At 39.5% G+C, this 20,588-nt stretch overlaps 1 protein-coding gene across 6 annotated transcripts in view; it reads left to right on the forward strand.

The window, feature by feature from the left end:
• The window catches only part of Stat3 (signal transducer and activator of transcription 3), a 61,816-nt gene that overhangs the window by 30,395 nt on the left and 10,833 nt on the right, over positions 1-20,588 (forward strand). For 4 of the 6 annotated variants that reach the window (XM_078042020.1, XM_078042019.1, XM_078042021.1 and 1 more), the window contains exons 2-14: positions 2,994-3,146; positions 4,273-4,417; positions 5,899-5,997; positions 9,652-9,747; positions 9,891-9,972; positions 10,284-10,378; positions 10,527-10,678; positions 11,740-11,898; positions 12,042-12,134; positions 12,938-12,997; positions 17,947-17,976; positions 18,075-18,168; positions 18,262-18,309. In XM_078042020.1, the coding sequence (XP_077898146.1) occupies positions 3,019-3,146; positions 4,273-4,417; positions 5,899-5,997; positions 9,652-9,747; positions 9,891-9,972; positions 10,284-10,378; positions 10,527-10,678; positions 11,740-11,898; positions 12,042-12,134; positions 12,938-12,997; positions 17,947-17,976; positions 18,075-18,168; positions 18,262-18,309 (1,281 nt within the window). In that variant the 5' untranslated portion in view covers positions 2,994-3,018. The remainder of the gene's footprint in view (positions 1-2,993; positions 3,147-4,272; positions 4,418-5,898; positions 5,998-9,651; positions 9,748-9,890; positions 9,973-10,283; positions 10,379-10,526; positions 10,679-11,739; positions 11,899-12,041; positions 12,135-12,937; positions 12,998-17,946; positions 17,977-18,074; positions 18,169-18,261; positions 18,310-20,588) is intronic. The other 2 variants (XM_078042017.1, XM_078042018.1) reach the window with 2 other exon arrangements.

Genomic DNA, 20,588 nt, shown 5'->3' on the forward strand with positions numbered 1-20,588 from the left:
AGAGACTGAGAAATTCTTGTTTCAAAAAGTCCAGAAAGTGGGGCTGTGGTTGTGGCTCAGTGGTAGAGTGCTTGCCTATGATGTATGAGGCACTGGGTTCGATCCTCAGCGCCACATAAAAATAAAGATATTGTGTCCACCTAAAAAACTAAACAATAAATATTTTTAAAAGTCCAGAAAGTCTTTAGTGACTTGCTGTTTCATTTTTCTTTTTCTTTTCTCTTCAGTTACAAAAAATAGGATCACACTTTACCTTTCCTTGATACACAAGCATCTATAATCTGTTAACCTAAGCCTAGTAAATGCTCTGAGAGTTAAGCCCCATGAAATGCCCTAACCAGGGCTTTGTGGAATGATGGCTTCTCTCTCAGGTACCCACAGTGGTACTCAGTGATCAAATTATGCATATCACCTTGTGTGATCAAGGGTTTGATGAAGTGATTATTAAATCACAGATTTAGAATTATTTTGTAGATAAGAAATATTTTAGTTAGAATTTAGTGGAACTCTTTAGATTAATTTATAATTTGAAAAAAACAGAATGGAGATGGGATAATAAAGTGGACTCTTAATTTTTTTCCAGTAAAACAATTACAGTAGAGCCAGTTGGGGATGATTTTTCACAGACAATGGGGCTAGTCTTCTCCTAAGGACATCCTGTTCTTATGAAGAAAGTTGGGTTTAATTGCCCCGAGGCTGCTGTTAATTAAATATGGTTTGTATTTTAGCAGCCTTTAAAGGAGATAACTATTTGAATATTTGAAAGTGCTTTTCTTGGAAAGTTGAACATAAAATACATCATTTTTGATGCTTTAATTTTATGGAAAAAAACCCTGCAGTGGTCTCTGGTTTAAGAAATAGCATTATTATTATACACTGGACCTCCCTTGTCCCCAACTAAAACATCCAAACTGCAGCAACAACAACAACAAAAAGTTTCCAAGTTATGAACTAAAAGTTAATCAGACAGTTTTCAACAACTTATCATTTTTTAAGGTATGTTATTTGAAAATGCAAATGTGCATATACGACTTCAACATTCTCCTATATTTGAGCAGGTGTACTAGGATGCAGTTTTATGGTTTTAACTCGGAACTTGAAGGAGTAGTCTGTAATAGCTCTGCATTTCTATCCAAGATACACAATGAAATATTCTATTTTTATGGATTTATAACACTGGAATATATGATGATAAACTGATAACTATTTCTTTGGGCTTTCAATTAGGAGAACCACCATTTCTTGGTTATGGTCTAGCAGCAGTGTCCTATAAAAATGGAATGTAAGTCACATATATGAAGTTAAATTTTCTAATAGCCATATTAAAAGAAGTGAAAAGGAAACGGGCGACCTAATGTGGTGGTCCATGCCTATAAATGCCAGCTACTCAGGAGAATCCCTAGTTCAAGGCCAGCGTGGGTAACTTAGTGAGACCTTGCCCCCAAATAAAGAGGGCTGAGGACATGTGTTCAGTGGCCACAATGTGACCATACTGCTTGCTCTATAGAGTCTTGAGTTTCAGTACATTGGCATGTGGTAGAATCTACATAAATTTCGAATACAGATCTTTATTTAAATGAGATCCTGAGAAGCAGACTGTAGATCTTGATGCTTTTGGTCTACTAGGCAGATTTTAACTTGGTCCTCATGTGAGTACTTTAAAAGAGATCTAAACCTTTGGTTTCTTATTGATGTTACTACAGCCATGGTTACAAGGCTTGGGTTTGGAGCCTGAGCTTTGTTCCAGCTAGTGTTTGGTGTGCATGTCCCACTTCTTAATCTTTGGCACTTACTTGTAGCTATTTTTAGATTTTCTTAAGACTATTTGTCTATTAGTATTGACATTTCTGTGACTCGAACTATTCACAGAGGGGACTGAAAGTGATTAGCTGGATTGGTTTCTCACACCTGAGCATTTTACTGGCATATTGGTGAAACTGGGAATGACTTGTATACCTGGTATTTAGCTCCCTTTCTTCCTCATCCCAGACTTAGAAACTAAAAAAAAAAAAATCGAAATTACTTTTTATTGAGTGGGAGAATCCCAGGGCACTTGGCCATTTATCCTCTTAAATGTGTAGACTTGGAATTAGCTCTTGGTCCTTTTTTTTTTAATTTTCTAATTGTAGATGAGAGCATGCCTTTATTTTATTCATATATTTTTTATGTGGTGCTGAGGATTGAACCCAGTTTCTCACACGTGCCAGGCAAGTGCTCTACCATTGAGCCCTAGCCCCTGCCCCTCTTGGTCTTTGTTGAACATCCACATCCTGTATTTTAATACACTGGGTATATTTTACACTTCACCTAAAAGAAGTGTTGTGGGGAAATAAAGAAAATGACATTTGCTAAATATCTGTTGTGTGCTGTGCATGGAGCTGGGAACTTTAGAAATATTATCTCATTGGCCCTGAGGGGTAGGAAATGTGATCTTCATATTATAAATGAGGAAATAGAAATCTTGTACTTAAGTGATTTTTCAACTACACATATTTCTAGTAGATAATGGATTCTAAAACTTGGCATCATGTCTACTTGTTATCTTCTGAAAAAAAGCTATGTTGGTGATACATACCTATAATCTCAGCTACTCAGGAGGCTGAGGCAGAAGAATCACAAGTTTGAGGCCAGCCTCAACAAATTGGTCAGAACTTGGTCAGAACTTGTCTCAAAATAAAATAAAAAACAGGACTGGGGATGTAGCTCAGAGGTAGAGCACCCCTGGATTAAATCCCTAGTAAGTAACACACACACACACACACACACACACACACACACACACACACACACTCTCTGATGTTCCAGAGACAAAGATTGTGAATATGTATCTACTATTCTAATGTTCTAAACTGGGAAAAATATATAGGATTCTTCCCATTGCGTCTTTTATCCCCAGTCATAGACCTGATATCTGTGTTGGGTAGATGGGGTATTTTCAGATTATTTATGTCCACTGGGGCTTGTGGTGACCATATGAACACTTTGGTTTACAGTTGGGACCCCCCTGATTTCAGCAGGATGGCCCAGTGGAATCAGCTGCAGCAGCTAGACACACGGTACCTGGAGCAGCTTCATCAGCTGTACAGTGACAGCTTCCCAATGGAGCTCCGGCAGTTTCTTGCACCTTGGATTGAGAGTCAAGACTGGTAAGTCCTGCTGGGTGTGGTGGTGCACGCCTAGAATCCCAGCAGCTCAGGAGGCTGAGGCAGGAGGATCACAAGTTCAAAAACAGACTCAACAATTTAGCAAGGCGCTAAGCAACTCAGTGGGACCCTGTCTCTAAATAAAATACAAAAAAGGGCTGGTGATGCGACTCAAGTAGTAGTGCGCTTGCCTAGCCTGCATGAGGCACTGGGTTTGATCCTCAGCCACCACATAAAAATAGAATAAAGATATTGTAACAACCTAAAACTAAAAAAATATATATTAAAAAAAACCCCAAAACTCAGACTGCTTGGTGATAGATGTGTTGAAGGTTCATTTAGATCTTATTTACTTGAGATCCAAAAGTATTCCTATACTCCAGTGATGTAGTAGAAATATTTTGAGAATTCCATTACAGATAGAAATTTGAGGGCTGGGGATGTGGCTCAAGCAGTAGCGTGCTCGCCTGGCATGCGTGCGGCCCGGGTTCGATCCTCAGCACCACATACAAATAGAGATGTTGTGTCCGCCGAAAACTAAAAAATAAATATTAAAAAAAAATTCTCTCTCTCAAAAAAAAAAAAGAAATTTGAGTCAACACATATGATTATAGGAAAGAGACACTGGGAAAGAGAAATAGATTCCATTCATATAGGAGATAATAACAACTATTTTCTTTAACATGTTTAGGTCCATCTATTAATTTTGATTTAACTCAGGCCTCTATTAATATGACCTATTTTTTTCAGAATACATACCTGATTTGGTGAGGGGCCAAGATGTGATTCAGAGATGCTGGAGATAGGCCATTGCTTATTATACTAATAAGTGCTTATTTGTACTAATCATCTGATCACAGAGTTGATGAGAATTTAAAGCAAAACCACATATCTGTCCAATTTGCTCAAATATTATATATATATACTATGAGAGGGGCAATAATATGTGGAATAATTGTTAATAATTATGTTGTTGCTGAGCAAGGAAAATGGAAAATGATAACTGGGTTATAGCATCAGGTTTACCTTTTTTAATCTCTCCTCATGGTGATTTCTGAGTGTGTATGTGTGTGTGTATGTGTGTGTGCGTGTGCGCAGGTTTCAGAATTATTCTTATTGTGTTTCTTAGGGCATATGCTGCCAGCAAAGAATCTCATGCCACATTGGTGTTTCATAATCTGTTGGGTGAGATTGACCAGCAATACAGCCGCTTCCTACAAGAGTCCAACGTTCTCTATCAGCACAATCTGCGAAGAATCAAGCAGTTCCTTCAGGTGCGATGGGAAAATGTACAGGAGAGGTGGATCCACAGAGTAGGGTGTTAGCTTCTTTCCTGGAAGAACTTCTTTCCTTATTTGGTTAAATAATGAGAGCCTATCAAAGGAGAAAGAATTAGCCCTTTCTCAATTTTCTACATGCTCACCCTTAAGCATCATTACCAGAAATTGACTTCTCATGTCACAGTTGAAGTAATAAAGTGATTGTTGTGATGTTAATCATATTATGTTAGCAGGCTAGTAACACCTATCCCTCACAAGAGGTTTGAGACAGGGTCTTGCAAAGTTGCTAAAGGTCTCACTAGATTGTCCAAGCTGGCCTCCAACTTGATATCCTCCTGTCTCAGCTGCCTGAGTCATTGAAATTATATGATATATGCCACTGCACCAGACAATTTTTTTTAAAAGTTGTCAGTGGACCTTTACTTTATTTGTTTATATGCAGTGATGAGAATCAAACCCAGTGCCTCACACATGCTAGGCAAGCACTCTACCACTGAGCCACCACCCCAGCCCCCACTGGGAAACTCTTACTTTTATTTATTTACTTTTTTGGGGTACCAGGGATTGAACTCAGGGGCACTTGACCATTGAGCCACACCTCCAGCCCTATTTTGTATTTTGTTTAGAGATAGGGTCTCACTGAGTTGCTTAACACCTCATTGTTGCTGAGGCTGGCTTTGAACTCTCGATCTTCCCATCTCAGACACCCCAGCAGCTGGGGGTGCAGGCATGTGCCACGGTGCCCAGCGATTCTTATTTTAATTGTTAAAAGTTTGATCAGAGCCAGGTTCTGTGGCGCACACCTATAATCCTAGCAGCTCGGGAGGTTGAGACAGGAGGATCATGAGTTCAAAGCCAGCCTTAGCAAATGCAAGTCAGTGAGACCCTGTCTCCAAATAAAAAAATACAAATTAGGGTTGGAGATATGGCTCAGTGATTGAGTGCCCCTGAGTTCAAACCATAGTACCAAAAAAAAAAAAAAAAAAAAAGTTTGACTAGAAATTGGCTGGGCATGATGGTACACTCCTGTAATCCCAGCAGCTCTGAAGGTAAAGGATTGCAAGTTTGAGGCCAGCCTCAGCAATTTAGCAAGACCCTGCCTCAAAATAAAAAAAAATAAGGGCTAGAGAAATTTGCTCCTGGGTTCAGTCCCTAGTACAAAAAAAAAAAAAGTTTGGCCAGAAAGTTAATACTCCTAGACAAAATCAGGTACCTCCCTGTAAGACCAGGGTAACATACTGTCCAAAGACCCAGGCTCATATGCTGTCTGTTATCATTGTAACCACCTTTCTTCTTCTCTTTTCCCATCTTCCCCACTGATTTCTGCCAGGCTTTGAGGCCTTCAGCTGTTGTTTCACGTAGTACATATAAGGCTTTCCTCAGTTTATATAGAAATTAGTTGTAAGTTAACAAAATTCAGTCCACATCTCCAAAGTCTGCTGCAGCTTTTCATTGTCTTTCTCTCCTACATACAGAGTAGGTATCTTGAGAAGCCAATGGAGATCGCTCGAATAGTGGCCAGGTGCCTGTGGGAAGAGTCCCGCCTCCTCCAGACTGCAGCCACTGCAGCCCAGGTGAGACCCAGGAAGAAACAGCATCAGATTGGGAGAAACAGAAAATCAAACAATTGCACAAGCAATATTAACTATTTCGGAACAAAGGAAAAACATTTAAAATAGAGTAGCCATAAAAATACACTGAAAAATACATTAAAAGCGTTATACCACCCATCCTGCCAAAAAAGCCAACACCATGATATTTTAAATTTTTTTTTGTACTGGGATTTGAACCCCGGGGTGCTTAACCACTGAGCCACATCCCCAGCCCTTTTTATATAATATATTTTGAAACAGGGTCTCACTAATGTGCTTAGGTCTTTGCGAAGTTGCTGAGGCTAGCCTCAAACTTATGATCCTCCTGCCTCAGCCTCCTGAGTGGCTGGGCCACCCTTCCAGGCGTTTTTTTTTTTTTTTTTTAATAGAACAATTTATTAAGGTGATAAAAGAAAGATCATCTAAGTCAACCTAGATTGTGGGGGAAGCATCACAGAAAGAGGAGGCTGTGTTTGAGCTGAGCCTTAAAACTAACTCTGACAGATGATGAGAGAGCACTGGGTTCAAAGAAGATCATGTTCAGAGATGGAAACATAAACACATATGTTCTTGGGAGCAGGGTAGCAAGTTCAATATCTGGCTGGGTGAGGGGACCTAAGTGACTCAGGGACCACATGAAAGTGTTTTTAATTAGTCACACCTAGTAACTGGGCTTTGGAAGAGCAGTTCATCTCAAAGGCCAAACTCCCTGAGTTTGAATCCTCCTGCTTTACCACTTACTGTGCATCTTAAGAAAACTACTTACTCACTCTTTCTCTAAAGAGAACGACAGTGTGCCTACATCATAGACTTAAATTACTTCATACGTGTAAAATGCTTGGAATAGTATCTGGCACAGAACTGTGAAATAAGTGTTAACTGCCTTTTGCTGCTGCTATTAATCAACATCACCAATATCACCACTACTGTGAGAAATGGGAACCCACTAAAGAACTCAGATGTGGGTGAAAGAGAAGCTAACACTGGTAACACTCACTGTTCCATACCTGCAACCTGAGAGGCTAAGAGGCACTTGCCTGTGTGTATTATGTATTATGAGAACCTTTATGTCTTCATCCTGTTCCCCAAGATAAAAAAAAACATTTTGGTGTAAGTCAATTTGAGTAGAGGCTCTAACTTTATCATGGGAGGTAGGAAAGCAAAAGAATATTCTTAGTCCTGTAGGACCCAGGGTCTGAAAACTGTCAAAGGCCCAAATCTAGCCTCTTCCCCACATCTCCAAGACACAGGGTCTTGCCAGGTTGCTCGGGCTGGTGCCAACTCCTGAGTTCAAGTAGTCTTCCTACCTCAGCCTCCCAAGTGGCTGTGATTGTAGACATGGCAGTGCTGCTGCATATGGCTTATTTTTATAAATGAAGTTTTTTGGAACCCAGCCACATTTATTCATTTATGAATTATTTGTGGCTGCTTTCATGCCACAGTAGCACAACTGAGTATTTGAAGCAGAGACTATGTGGCCCAGAAGGCAAAAAACATTCATCATCTGGCCCTAAGAGAAAACATTCACAGTCTCTGATAGAGAGCTATAAGTTGGATATTTGTGGCCTCAGTCCAGGATTCATTCTTTTTTTCTCCATTTATATCATGTGGCACATTCTTAAATGCCCAGCATAGGTAAAAGCATAAAGAAATAGAAGATACAATTTGCTGGGTGCAGTGGTGCATGCCTCTAATACCAGCAACTCCAGAGGATGAGGCAGGATCACAAGTTCAAAGCCAACCTCAGCCACTTACCAAGGCCCTAAGCAGCTTGTGATACCCCCATCTCAAAATTTTTTAAAAAGGGCTGGGATATGGCTCACTAGTTAAGTGTCCCTGGGTTCAGTCCCTGGTACCAAAAAAAAAAAAAAAAAGTAATCCCTGCTACTTAGGGGCTCTGAAGCTAGTTAGATTATGCACAAATACTCAAGGTGAGAAAAACACAGAAGAGGATGTGAGTCATTTTGTCCAAGGAAGTTGTAGAGGATTTCACAGGAGAGTGAACCTTTGAATTGAAAGTGAAGGTGAACAAGTTCACGGGTACTTGGGCAGAGGTGCACACCAGGCTGAGGGGATAGTGTGTGCAGGAAGTGAAGTGTGGGAGCACACTGTACACAGAGAAGAATGGGTGGTTAGGGGTCACTGAGACATGGAGAGGGCAAGTTAAGTTGTTATCAGATTGTTTGCAATATCTTTGTGTTTTGGGTTCTGCTCCCTTTAAGACAGCACCAATTGAGAACTAGGACATGGGAGCCAAATGCAAATGAAAATAGCTATATTTCTGGTAGAACTAGACTGGAAAGCATGGCTTAAACTGGTAACCACAGGGTCTTTCTAACACCTGTTGCCCGAGTTAGAACTTGGGGTGGAGAGAAGGGGGTTACAAAGCTTAAGAGACCATGGACTGATACCTGCTGAATACAAAGAAGGAGACCTCTAGAAACCAGGACCTGCTCCTACCCCAAGCAAGCTGAGGCAGGCAACAGTGAGAGAGGCAGGCAGAAGCTCCAGGACTGGGCTCTTTGACATGTCTCTGGACAGAGAGAGTCTTTCTCTCAATCTTACCAATAAATGAGTCATTCCCACCCCTGGGAGAGTAACTAGGGGCAGGGGTTGCCCTCCCAAGATTTCTAAGAAGTTTGTATTATCTTTGCTTGGCTAGACATGGGAAAGGGAGGGAGTTTTTAAACTGGCATGTTCAGACCTATTTTGGAGACTTCTGGTAGAAAGGTAGAGAACAGATTGGAAGTAAGAGAGTTTAGAAGCAAAGAGAACAGCAGTTGGGGCTTGAACTGAGCCCTTGATACTCAAGGTCGGTTTGAGAGATTGCAGGGAATGGACCAGGAGGGTTGATGAGTCAGTGTGAAATCAGGGAGAAATCAGATGCCTAAGGGTTTCTAGCTTGAAATCCTGGGTAGATAACATCTTTTCTGAACTCTCAAATCTGCCCCTTTCATTGCCATCTCTGTCCTTGGGCCACTATCACACTATCTTGATCTCTGGCTTTTACATGGTCTTTTCTGTCCATGATCTTTTATTACTGCTCTTTCTCAAAACCTAGCAAATCCTAAAATGTTATGGACTAATTGATCTTTTCAAGGTACTAGCCTCTCTTTCTCCCCTGAGAGCACATCCGTTGATACGGAATTTCATCCTTAGGGCAGGATGGCGCTTTTATTCCACAGAAATGTTTGCACACCATGTTTCAGTAGATTGACATCTGCTATCATCAGGTATTCTGAATTTATTTATTCTTGTAGTGCTGGAAATTGAACCCAGCATGCCAAGCATATAATCTACCACTGAGCTACACCCCAGCCTGTTCTGAAATTTCTTTATATCCTTACCCATGAACTGTTTGAGGGCAGGGACCATGTCTTAGTTCAACATGTGGACTCCTAGTTCAATCCAGAGTGGGTATATAGTATGATCTGTTGGTAAAAAGCCAGTGACACAGGTAAAACATGAGGGATTCCTTGGCACCCTGCCCACAGTTACGCTGCCTCTGTTTCCTCTCCTCTCCTAGTGGCAGGGGATAGCAAGGAAGGGTAGTAGGGAGGGATGGAGGCCAGATGGGGGTGTTCCTTCCCCCATGTTCTGTGTGTTCATATGTGTGCTTACCCCACTATTTGGCAGCAAGGGGGCCAGGCCAACCACCCCACAGCTGCTGTGGTGACGGAAAAGCAGCAGATGCTGGAGCAGCACCTTCAGGATGTTCGAAAGCGAGTACAGGTAAAGTAGGTCCTGGCTGAGAAGCTTGGATTGGGGATATCGAGAGTGGGTCTTGCGTGCACATTTTCATTCTTCTCAGAAATTTTTTTTCCCAAGGAAACCTTTTTTAAATTTTACTTCTGTTTTTGATTTATTTTAAACAGGATCTAGAACAGAAAATGAAAGTGGTAGAGAATCTCCAGGATGACTTTGATTTCAACTATAAAACCCTCAAGAGTCAAGGAGGCAAGTGAATATTAGAGACGTTAAAATCTCCCATAGAAAGTGAGTTTAAAGACTTTGTTTGTCTTAACTCTGTTAGGCTTTATGGTGGGAGGTGAGGGACTCCTGCTGCTTAATGGTACCTCTTTTATTGTCTGTGTTTTGAGATGGGACCTTGCTAAGTTGCTGAGTCTGGCCTTGAATTTGCAATCCTCCTACCTCAGTCTCCTGAATAGCTGGGACTGTAGGCGGGCACCACTGCACCTGGCTCCGAAGCCTTATTTTGAAGGCTGAGAGTATTCCCTCTGGTCAAGGGGTCTTTCCTTTGCCTACAGACATGCAGGATCTGAATGGAAACAACCAGTCCGTGACCAGGCAGAAGATGCAGCAGCTGGAGCAGATGCTCACAGCGCTGGACCAGATGCGGAGAGTAAGCGCCTTGGACAGCTTCCCTGGTGCCTTGCATGTCTTGTGGCAGAACTGGTTTCTAATAAGTTCCTTCTCTGGAACTGACTAAAGAATGTGGTTAGAGATAGTGTGGGGAAATGTTTTCTGACTTTGTTTTGGTTTCCAACCAGAGCATCGTGAGTGAACTGGCGGGGCTTTTGTCAGCAATGGAGTATGTGCAGAAAACGCTTACTGACGAAGAACTGGCTGACTGGAAGAGGCGGCAACAGATTGCTTGCATTGGAGGCCCTCCTAACATCTGCCTGGATCGTCTGGAAAACTGGTAACAGTTGGAAGAGAAACATTTCTTTTCCTTTTAGAAACTGAATTGAATTATGGTCATAACCATAGGCCCTCAAAGTTAGTACAATCTCTTTTTTGGTACTAGGAATTAAACCCAGCAGTACTTTACCACTGAGCTACTTCTCCAGTTCTTTTTATTTAAAAAAAAAAATTTAACTTTATTTTTGTATTTGTTATTTTTATGTGGTGCTGGGGATCCAACCCAGTGCCTCATGCCTGTCACTGATCTACAACCCTGGCCCCTTAATTTTTAAATTTTGAGTCAGTTTCTCTGTGTTATTTAGGGCCTCACTAAGTTGCTGAGGCTGACCTCAAAGTTGTGATCTACCTGCCTCAGCCTCCTGATTTGCAGATATTACAGGTGTGCACCACCACAGGATTCTCTGCTCATTTTTTTCTCTATGCATGTTATTAACATTTTGAAGCATAATATCTGTTGAGAGTTGACATTGAAAGGGCTTGTGGGAATCATGCACATCGACTCCTTTCCTTCCTGCACCAGACCTACCCTGGTGAAGAGGCTTGTCCAAACCTGCACAGGAGTAAGCTTGGCTTAAATCCAAGTCTTCTTAGGCTGTCTATTCTCCTTTAGTTCCCAGTTTCACATTTTGACATATGGACAAGTTAGGATGATTAAAGTGAGTGCCAATCTTTATAGTTCATATCCACCGAATCGGAGTCTAATGCTTTCATGTTCCAGTGATGACTCTACCAATGTCTCCTAATGCTGCAAATTTTAACATTTCTTCCTTTATGTCCAGTCCCATCTTTGAAATTCGAAATTTTAGGAAGGGATTATTTAAAAAAAAAGCAAAATAAATTCCTTTTTCTTAATGTCACTGAACTATATTCTTAAAATGGTTAAAAATGGTCTATTTTATGCCATGTATGTTTTATCACAATAGAAGAAAATTCCTCTTTGTTATTTGAGGGGCTTTCTTAGTGGTATTTATACCTATGGTATGCCCCTCCCTTTCTCTTTCCCATTCCCACCTGTGTCTATTTACCAGGTAACTAGAAACTTTCCTGTTTTACTGGCAGGATCACCTCATTAGCAGAATCCCAACTTCAGACCCGCCAGCAAATCAAGAAACTGGAGGAGTTGCAGCAAAAGGTTTCCTACAAAGGGGACCCCATTGTACAGCACCGGCCAATGCTGGAGGAGAGAATCGTGGAGCTGTTCAGAAACTTAATGAAAAGGTAACTTAAAATCTTTGTCACCTTCTCTCATCCCCTCGCCCCCCAAAAAATGTCCTGAGGTGAGAGATTAACTGACTTCAGAGGATCAGAAAAAAGACTTGTTACCACAGTAGTATGTGACAAGCTGACCTTTTCCCTTTCAGTGCCTTTGTGGTTGAGCGGCAGCCCTGCATGCCCATGCATCCTGACCGGCCGCTAGTCATCAAGACTGGTGTCCAGTTCACCACTAAAGTCAGGTAGGCCATGGCATTTCTGCTTGGGTGGAAGTTTTGTTGAAGGATACCTTTAGAGTCAGAGTTGGTGTTTTGTTTTGTTTTGTCCTGACATGGGCTCTCACCGTATTGCCTGGGCTGGTCTCCACATCCTGGAGTCAAGTAGTTCTCCCACCTTGGCCTGGGTAGCTGGAACTGTAGGCACCAGCACTGCACCTGCTTTCAGGGTTGTTTTTTTCAGGCCTCACAGGCAGTGATGTTGTGGGTATGAAATTTGCCAGCATGGTGTGTGTGTGTGTGTGTGTGTGTGTGTGTGTAGTACTTGGGATTGAACCCAGGGGCATTCTCCAGTAAATTACATCCTCAGCCCTTTTTTATTTTTTATTTTAAGAAAGGATCTCACTAAGTTGCCTAGGCTGGCCTTGAACTTGTGATCCTCCTGCTTCAGCCTCCTGAGTCACTGGGATCACAGATATGAATCACCTTCAGCTTGGTATTGAGTTATAAGTTTAATAAAAATAATACCAGCTACAGAGCATGTTCCTGTGATATTTTTCACTAAATGTTTTTTATTATCCTTTTGTGAAACTTCTATAACTTTGACTAAGTCCTTAGTTCTTAGGCTTTTTATCTATACCTTTTGGCCAAAGTGGGTAATGTTCAGCTAAAGATCAAAGATGGCCTTGCCTGGAGGATGAATTTGGGATTATGACTTCTTTACCTCTTAGAAATGAGGAATTATGAACTTTACATTATCTAAACTGGAGGTTTGAGGTGGGGGAAGCATACTGACTTTTTTAAAAAATAATTATTTATTTTTTTAATAGGTTGCTGGTCAAATTCCCTGAGTTGAATTATCAGCTTAAGATTAAAGTGTGCATTGACAAGTAAGTATTCCTAAACATAGTTCTTTTTTAGAAAAAAAAAATTTTTTTTTGTAAAAAAAAATTGTAGTTGTAGATGGACAACATGCCTTTATTTTATTTGTTTATTTTTTTATGAAGTACTAAGAATAGAACCCAGGGCCTCACACAAGCTAAGCAAGCACTCTGCTACTGAGCCCAGCCCTGGTCCTTTTTTTTTTTTTTTTTCAAATGAGGAACAGAGAAGTGAGAACTTTGAAAGATATAGTTTGATGGTAGAGACTATCTCTGTTCAGAAATCTTTGTTTTGTGAACAAATGTTTCCAGAAGCCTTGTAGTATATTATTTTCATGCCAGAACAATGCTGGTGGTTTAGACTTGAGTTGGGATAGCTGCTGTGACCATCAGTCCTTCTTTTTCTTTATTTAGTATTTATTTATAAATGTAATTTATACATATATGCCAAATGGATAGTATATGAAAAGAATGGATTTAAAAAAATGTTCCTGGGCCTTGGGATATACTTCAGTGGTAGAGTGCTTCCCTAGAATGTAAAAGGCTCTGGGCTCAATTTCTAGCAACCTCTCCACCAAAAAAAAAGTACCATATAATGACAATATTTCAAAATCTAAAATATACTTATCCTTTGAAGAGATTAGAAAAAAAATGTACACTTGTTTTTATTAGGTAATATAATTATCAGGAAATTTCATGAGAATAAACTGGAAAGTAATTATTAATGAAATCAAGGAAATTGACAAAAGTGTAGGTATAATAAATATGCAATAATGAATAACTAACCTTGTTTTAGCTTTTTAATAGAAACATGATATCACAATAAACAACAGAAGTTAAAAATATATTACGAGGGCTGGGGATGTGGCTCAAGCGGTAGCGCGCTCGCCTAGCATGCGTGCGGCCCGGGTTCGATCCTCAGCAGCACCACATACCAACAAAGATGTTGTGTCCGCCAAGAACTAAGAAAAAATAAATAAATGTTAAAATTCTCTCTCTCTCTCTGTCCCCCACTCTCTCTAAAAAAAAAAAAAAAAAAAAAAAAAAAAAAAAAAAAAATATATATATTACGATAAATTAACAGAAATATTTATGATCTATTTGAAGAAAGCTGAAATTTTAGTGAGGAAATGATGGTTTCAAAAGTGATGAGATAGGGGCTTGGGATGTGGCTCAAGTGGTAGCATGCTCGCCTGTGTGAGGCACTGGGTTCAATCCTCAGCACCACATAAAAAAAATAAAAAATAAAGATATTGTGTTCACCTAAAAAACTAAAAAATAAACATTTAAAAAAAAGTGATGAGATAAACCCAACTATATGTATAACTATAATACTCTAATTTTTTTAAAAAAAGTGAGAAAAGTCATATTCCTGATTTTACTGTATAGTTGTTGATTCTTCCTAGTTAATATAGGAACAACCAAAATATGAATAGTGTTCTTGAAAATCCATAATGTGTTTTTCTATTATCTTAGCTGAAAAAGATTTCTTTATCTTCTTACTGTAGCTGAAAAAGTAAACAAATTTATTTATGAAAAAGATAGCAATTTATTTTTTAAATAAAAAGATTTATAATTAGTATTAAATACTTATTGTAAAGATTACCATAATAATCATGTCTAAGTATACAATTCAGTTTTGTTAAGTATTTCACATTGTTGTGCAATAGGTCTTTAGAGCTTTTTCATCTTGCAAAACTGAAACTCCATACCAATTGAACAACTTCCCCTCATTTCCCCTTCCCTTTAGTTTCTGGCAACCACTATTCTATTTTTTTTTAAGCCCTTTTTATTTTTTTATTTTGAGATAGGGCCTTGCTAAGTTGCTGAGATTGGACTCTAATTTGTAATCCTGCTGCCTCAGCCTCCTGTCTCTGGGATTACAGACATGAGCCACCATATCCACCTTAAGTTTTTTTTTTTTAATTAAAAACACCTGGGAGAGGGAGTGGTATGAGAAGCTGCCCTCCTAGATATTAAAATGTGACACAAAGTTTCAGTTACTAATTTAGTGTGTTAACTAGGACAGAAATAAGTTGATTGATCATTGAAACAAAACCTGAAATCTAGAAATAGACCTCTAGTTTATATGGGAATTAGTATGTTTAAAAATGAAATTTCAGGGGCTGGGGATGTGGCTCAAGCGGTAGCGTGCTCGCCTGGCATGTGTGCAGCCTGGATTCGATCCTCAGCACCACATACCAACAAAGATGTTGTGTCCGCCGAAAACTAAAAAATAAATATTAAAAATTCTCTCTCTCTCTCACTGTCTCTCTTCTCTCACTCTCTCTTAAAAAAAATGAAATTTCACCTTAGTGAAGAGAAGATGGATTATTCAGCAGGTGGTTTTGGGGGATTTTGATATTAAGGATTCAATTGGGAAGTTTAAATTTTATGTTTTACTGAGGATTAAACTCAGGAGCACTTGACCACTGAGCCACATCCCCATCTCTATTTTGTATTTATTTAGAGACAAGGTCTTACTGAGTTGCTTAGCACCTCACTATTGTTGAGGCTGGCTTTGAACTTGCAGTCCTCCTGCCTCAGCCTTCAGAGCCACTGGGATTACAGGCATGCACCACTGCACCTGGTTCAAATTTTACTTTTAACAGTCTGTATGAATAGATTCTAGCATATTTAGAATTTAATAAGGGTATCTTGAGAATATAGGTAAATAAATATGTAATGGGAAAATGGCACAACCCCTTTGGAAGAACGTTTGGCAGTTTCCTAAAAAGTGAAACCTGCATCTGCCATATGATGCAGTCCTTTCATTCCTAGGTATTAACCCAAGAAAAATGAAAGCAAATATACACAAGTGTCTATTAGCAGGTGAATGAATAAATGATTTGTATGTATCCACAGAATATAATCACCAACAAAAAGCAAAGCTTGATTGATAGCTGTAACACCTGAATAAATCTCAAGATAATTATGCTGAGTAGAAAGAAACCAGACCCCCAAAAAGAGATATAAAAATATATATGTTCTAAAAATGTAAATGATCTATTGTGACAGAAAACAGTGGTTGGCCAAGGGCGGAGTAGAGTGTAGGCCTGGGAAATGGATTACAAATGGTCATAGGAAAACCTTGAGGGTGATTGATACATTCCATGATTGTGCTGATGGTTTTACAGTTGGACATAGTATATATATATCCATAAATTAACCTGATCAAATTGCACATTTTAGGGCCTGGGGTTGTGGTTCAGCGGTAGAGTGCTCACCTAGCATGTGCGAGGTGCTGGGTTCAATCCTCAGCACCACATTAAAAAAAATAAACAAATAAAGGTATTGTGCCCAATTATAACTAAAAAAATTGCACATTTTAAACAGCAGAGTTTATTGGTTGCCAATTATACAACAAAATAGTAATACAAAAAAGGAATATATACATATCTATATACGTACATACATATATATACATATATATGTGTGTTATATACATACATACATACATACATACATGTACAGGTGCACACCTGTAATTCCAGCAACTCAGGAGGATTGCAAGTTCAAGACCAGCCTAGGCAACTTAGCAAGAACCTTGTCTCAAAATAAAAAATAAGAAAAGGGCTAGGTGTCTGGGATTATGACTCAGCGGTAGAGAACATGCGAGGCCCTGGGTTTGATCCTCAGCACCATATAAAAATAAATAAACAAAATAAAGGGATTGTGTACAACTAAAAAATAAATTAGAAAAGAAAAAAGAAAAGGGCTAGGCATGTAGCTCATTGGTAGATCGCCCCCAAATTCAACTCCAGTACTGCAAATAAAAACATAAATGAATAAATACATAAGCATAAGTTAGGCATGAGGGGGAACTTTCTGATCATGCGAACTGTTATGTTTTAAAATGTGATGTGTGGTGGCTGGAAATGTAGCTTAACACTTATTTAGCATGCTTGAGATCCTGGGTTTAATTGTCAGGATTACAACAAATAAACAAAGTAATAAGATGTGATGTATGGAAAGAAGTCTTATGAATGGTTTAAAATTAATCAGTTTTCTCTTATAAACACACATAAAATGCTCTATTTAACAAACAGTACCTATTATTAATTCTGTATATGTAGGTAAATATATAACAATAGAGAAGAACTTTTAAAATGGTTCCCAATTAAAAAAAAGGGGGCGGGGGGACTAAGAAATGTGACTATATAAAAAATGATATATTCAGGCTGGGGTTGTGGCTCAGCAGAAGAGCATTCAACTCACACATGTGAGGCCCTGGGTTTGATCCTTAGCACTACATAAAAATGAATAAATAAAATAAAGGTATTGTGTTCAACTACAACAAAAAAATCAATATTTAAAAAAATGATATATTCAACAACAGAATTTTAAAATAGAGTGATCACACTGGAAGAATATTTTCAGCTGTCTCAAAAAAGGCGCTTGCTCTGAGTTACAGGAAATAGCAGACCTTTATAGAAAATCCAGCGTGGCTTAAGTTAGGGTATTTGCAACCCAGTATAACTGGAAATGCAGAGTTTGGGCAAGTTCTCAATGATGGTGAGATCAGTGACTCATAGAAGTCCTCAAGGATCCAAGATCTGTCTCTCTCCTCTGCCATTATTAACCATCTCTTGCCCTCCAAATTTCCCTTCTGGGTAGCTACATGGTTGCTTGCAGCAATTAAGGTCATGTGCTTTCTTGCTCATGTTCAGCTGAATCTTATAGAAAAATATAAGTCCAGCCTAGAATAGAATTATAAGTAGATCATGTCCTCACCTCTAGACTCTTGGTTTGTGGGCATGCTATGTTCTGATGAATGTAAAGACCAGGATTCCCCTGGAGTGTCTATTACTTAAGCATGTACAGGGATTTATGTTTCACATCTAAAATGTAACTAAATTGAAGAATTTCCCAGGAGCACCATCCATGTAAATAATACAGAGTAGGATCTTTGAAGAAATGCCTGTCCTCTCACCAATCTTAATCTGTGTTCTTAACAGAGACTCTGGGGACGTTGCAGCTCTCAGAGGGTAAGTTAAGCCTAGAAGCTTCCTTTGTTTTGTTTAATCTAACATTATCCTCTGGCCACTCAGTCACCCTTGTGGTTGGTTTTTCTCCTGTGATTCAGATCCCGGAAGTTTAACATTCTGGGCACAAACACAAAAGTGATGAACATGGAAGAGTCCAACAATGGCAGCCTCTCTGCCGAATTCAAGCACTTGGTATGTCAGAGGAGCCCGAACCCGTCTTCACATAGGGCCTCTGGCCAAGTGAAGGTCTGGGACAGCTTCATATGACTTTTCCTTTTTTTACAGACCCTCAGAGAGCAAAGATGTGGAAATGGGGGCCGCGCCAATTGTGATGTAAGTTGTTGGGTATGAAAGCCAATGAGGGGGGGTTCTTTTGAGGGAGAGAAAGACAGAGAGTCCTCTTATTGCCCAGAATTAGAGGCTTTAAGCTGTTACTTCAGAAAAGTCACTGTCGGCCACCCTGAGGTATTCAGAAGGCCCGTATACAGTGGAGTTCTCTGGCTTGGAGCATTTCTTCACGTGTCTGGGGAGTTAGCTTCTCATTTAGGAGAAGTGGAAAGTCCCCTGCTGAGTTGCTATCCACACCCACTTGGTAGGAGGGACGCTTTCCACCTTGCTTGGGGCTTTCCAAATTCCCTTCCATCTTTTGCCAGCTGGCTCCATTTTTACTGGCCTGTTTTTCCAAATGAGATGGAATAAAGGGTGTAAATGTATCAAATGTTTTTAAGAACAAAACTGGGGCTGGGGCTGTAGCTCATTGGTGGAGCACTTGCCTAGCGCGTATGAGGCCCTGGGTTTGATCCCTAGCAGTCAAAAAAGAAAAAGAAAAGCAAGATGTAAAATAATTTGAGTAGTGCATTTTTAAAAAATACACTGGCCAGATGTGGTGGTACATGCCTGTAATCCCAGCAGCTTGGGAGACTGAGGCAGGAGGATGGCAAGTTCATAGCCAGCCTCAGCAAAAACTAGATGCTAAACTCAGTGAAACCCTGTCTCTAAATAAAATACAAAATAGGGCTGGGGATGTGGCTCAATAGTAGAGAGCCCTGAGTTCAATCCCCAGTACAAAAAAAAAAAAATGCATTACACGGTTTTACATGTATTCACATATGTTTAAAACTTCTGAAGCCAGGCATGGTTGCCCATGTATATAGCTCCAGCTACTTAGGAGGCCAAAGCAGGATTTATTGCTTCAGTCCAGGAGTATAGACAACCCTGGGCAACTTAAGGAGCCTGTTTCAAAAGTAAAACTTCTGGAGAAATATATACCCACAGAGCTTATATATTAGTGATGATGTTAATAGACAAGGCTATTTTATCTGTTATATTTGCGTATTAAACAGAATATACTACCTCCATAATCAGAAAAGGAGTATTTTAAAAATAAATTCAAAGGACTGGGGATGTTGCTCAGGAATAAAGCATATATTTAGCAAACTTGAGGACTAGCACCAAAAAGGAAAAAAAAAATTGTAATTCTATTTTTAACTCTTGTTAAAAATAAGATTGCTTATGGGGCTGGGGTTGTGGCTCAGCGGCAGAGCACTTAAGGCCCTGAGTTGGATCCTCAGCCCCACCAAAAATAAATAAATAAATAAATAGATTGTGTTCAACTAAAAACTAAATATTTTAAAATAAATAAATAAATTAGGTGCTGCTGGGTGTTGTGGCACACGCTTGTTGTCCCAGCAATTTGGAAGACTGAGGCAAGAGGATAATAAGTTTGAGGCCAGCCTCAGCAACTTAGTGATACCCTGTCTAAAAGTGAAAGATAAAAAAGACTCGGGATATAGCTCAGTGGCAGAGTACCCCTGGGTTCAATCTCCAGTACCAAAGACAAAAACAAACAAACAAAAAAATAAGGTTGCTGTTCTGCTGGTGGGAGTAAATATTGTTAGTCACTTTTGAAAATATTTTGCCATTATAATAAAGGAACATAGCTGGGCATATGCACCTAAAGTGTCAGCTCTTCAGGAGCCTGGGACAGGAAGATCACTTGAGCCCTGGAGTTTGAGGCCGACCCAGGTAACATAGTGAGATTCTGACTCTTACTAAACAAAACAAAAAAACTATACCCAATAAACAAGCAGAGGTATTCGCAGGATTCAACAATAGAGAAATCTTTGCATTAGAGTAGCAGGAGACATTTACAAAGTATCAGTGCTACTTAATTTTAATTTAGAACTTAAAATTAAAGAAGTGCTCATTAACATTATAATGGAAAACTGAGTTGTGGTGTACTCCTATAATGGAACACTATATAACTGTGAAAAAGAATAAATGGCAGGTGCCCACACAAATTTCACATTGAATTCAGTGAGCCAGAAAGAATCCAGAGTGGGATTCCATCTGTCTGAAGTATACAATCTTCTCAAACTAAACAATATATGGATTGTTTAGAGAAATAAATAAACTGTAAAGAAAAGCTAGGAAATGATAAATCCAAAAATAAAATGGCAGTTATTTCTATAGGAAGATGGAAAGAAATGGAGTAGAGGAAAAACATCTGCAGAATTTCAGTGGTAATGGTCTTTTAAACTGGGTGGTAGGGCTTGGGGTGTAGTTCATGTAGTTCAGTGGCAGAGGAGGCATGAGGCCCTGGGTTGATCTCT

The sequence above is a fragment of the Ictidomys tridecemlineatus genome, chromosome 3 (genome assembly GCF_052094955.1).
Source record: "Ictidomys tridecemlineatus isolate mIctTri1 chromosome 3, mIctTri1.hap1, whole genome shotgun sequence".
Classification (NCBI taxonomy): domain Eukaryota; kingdom Metazoa; phylum Chordata; class Mammalia; order Rodentia; family Sciuridae; genus Ictidomys; species Ictidomys tridecemlineatus.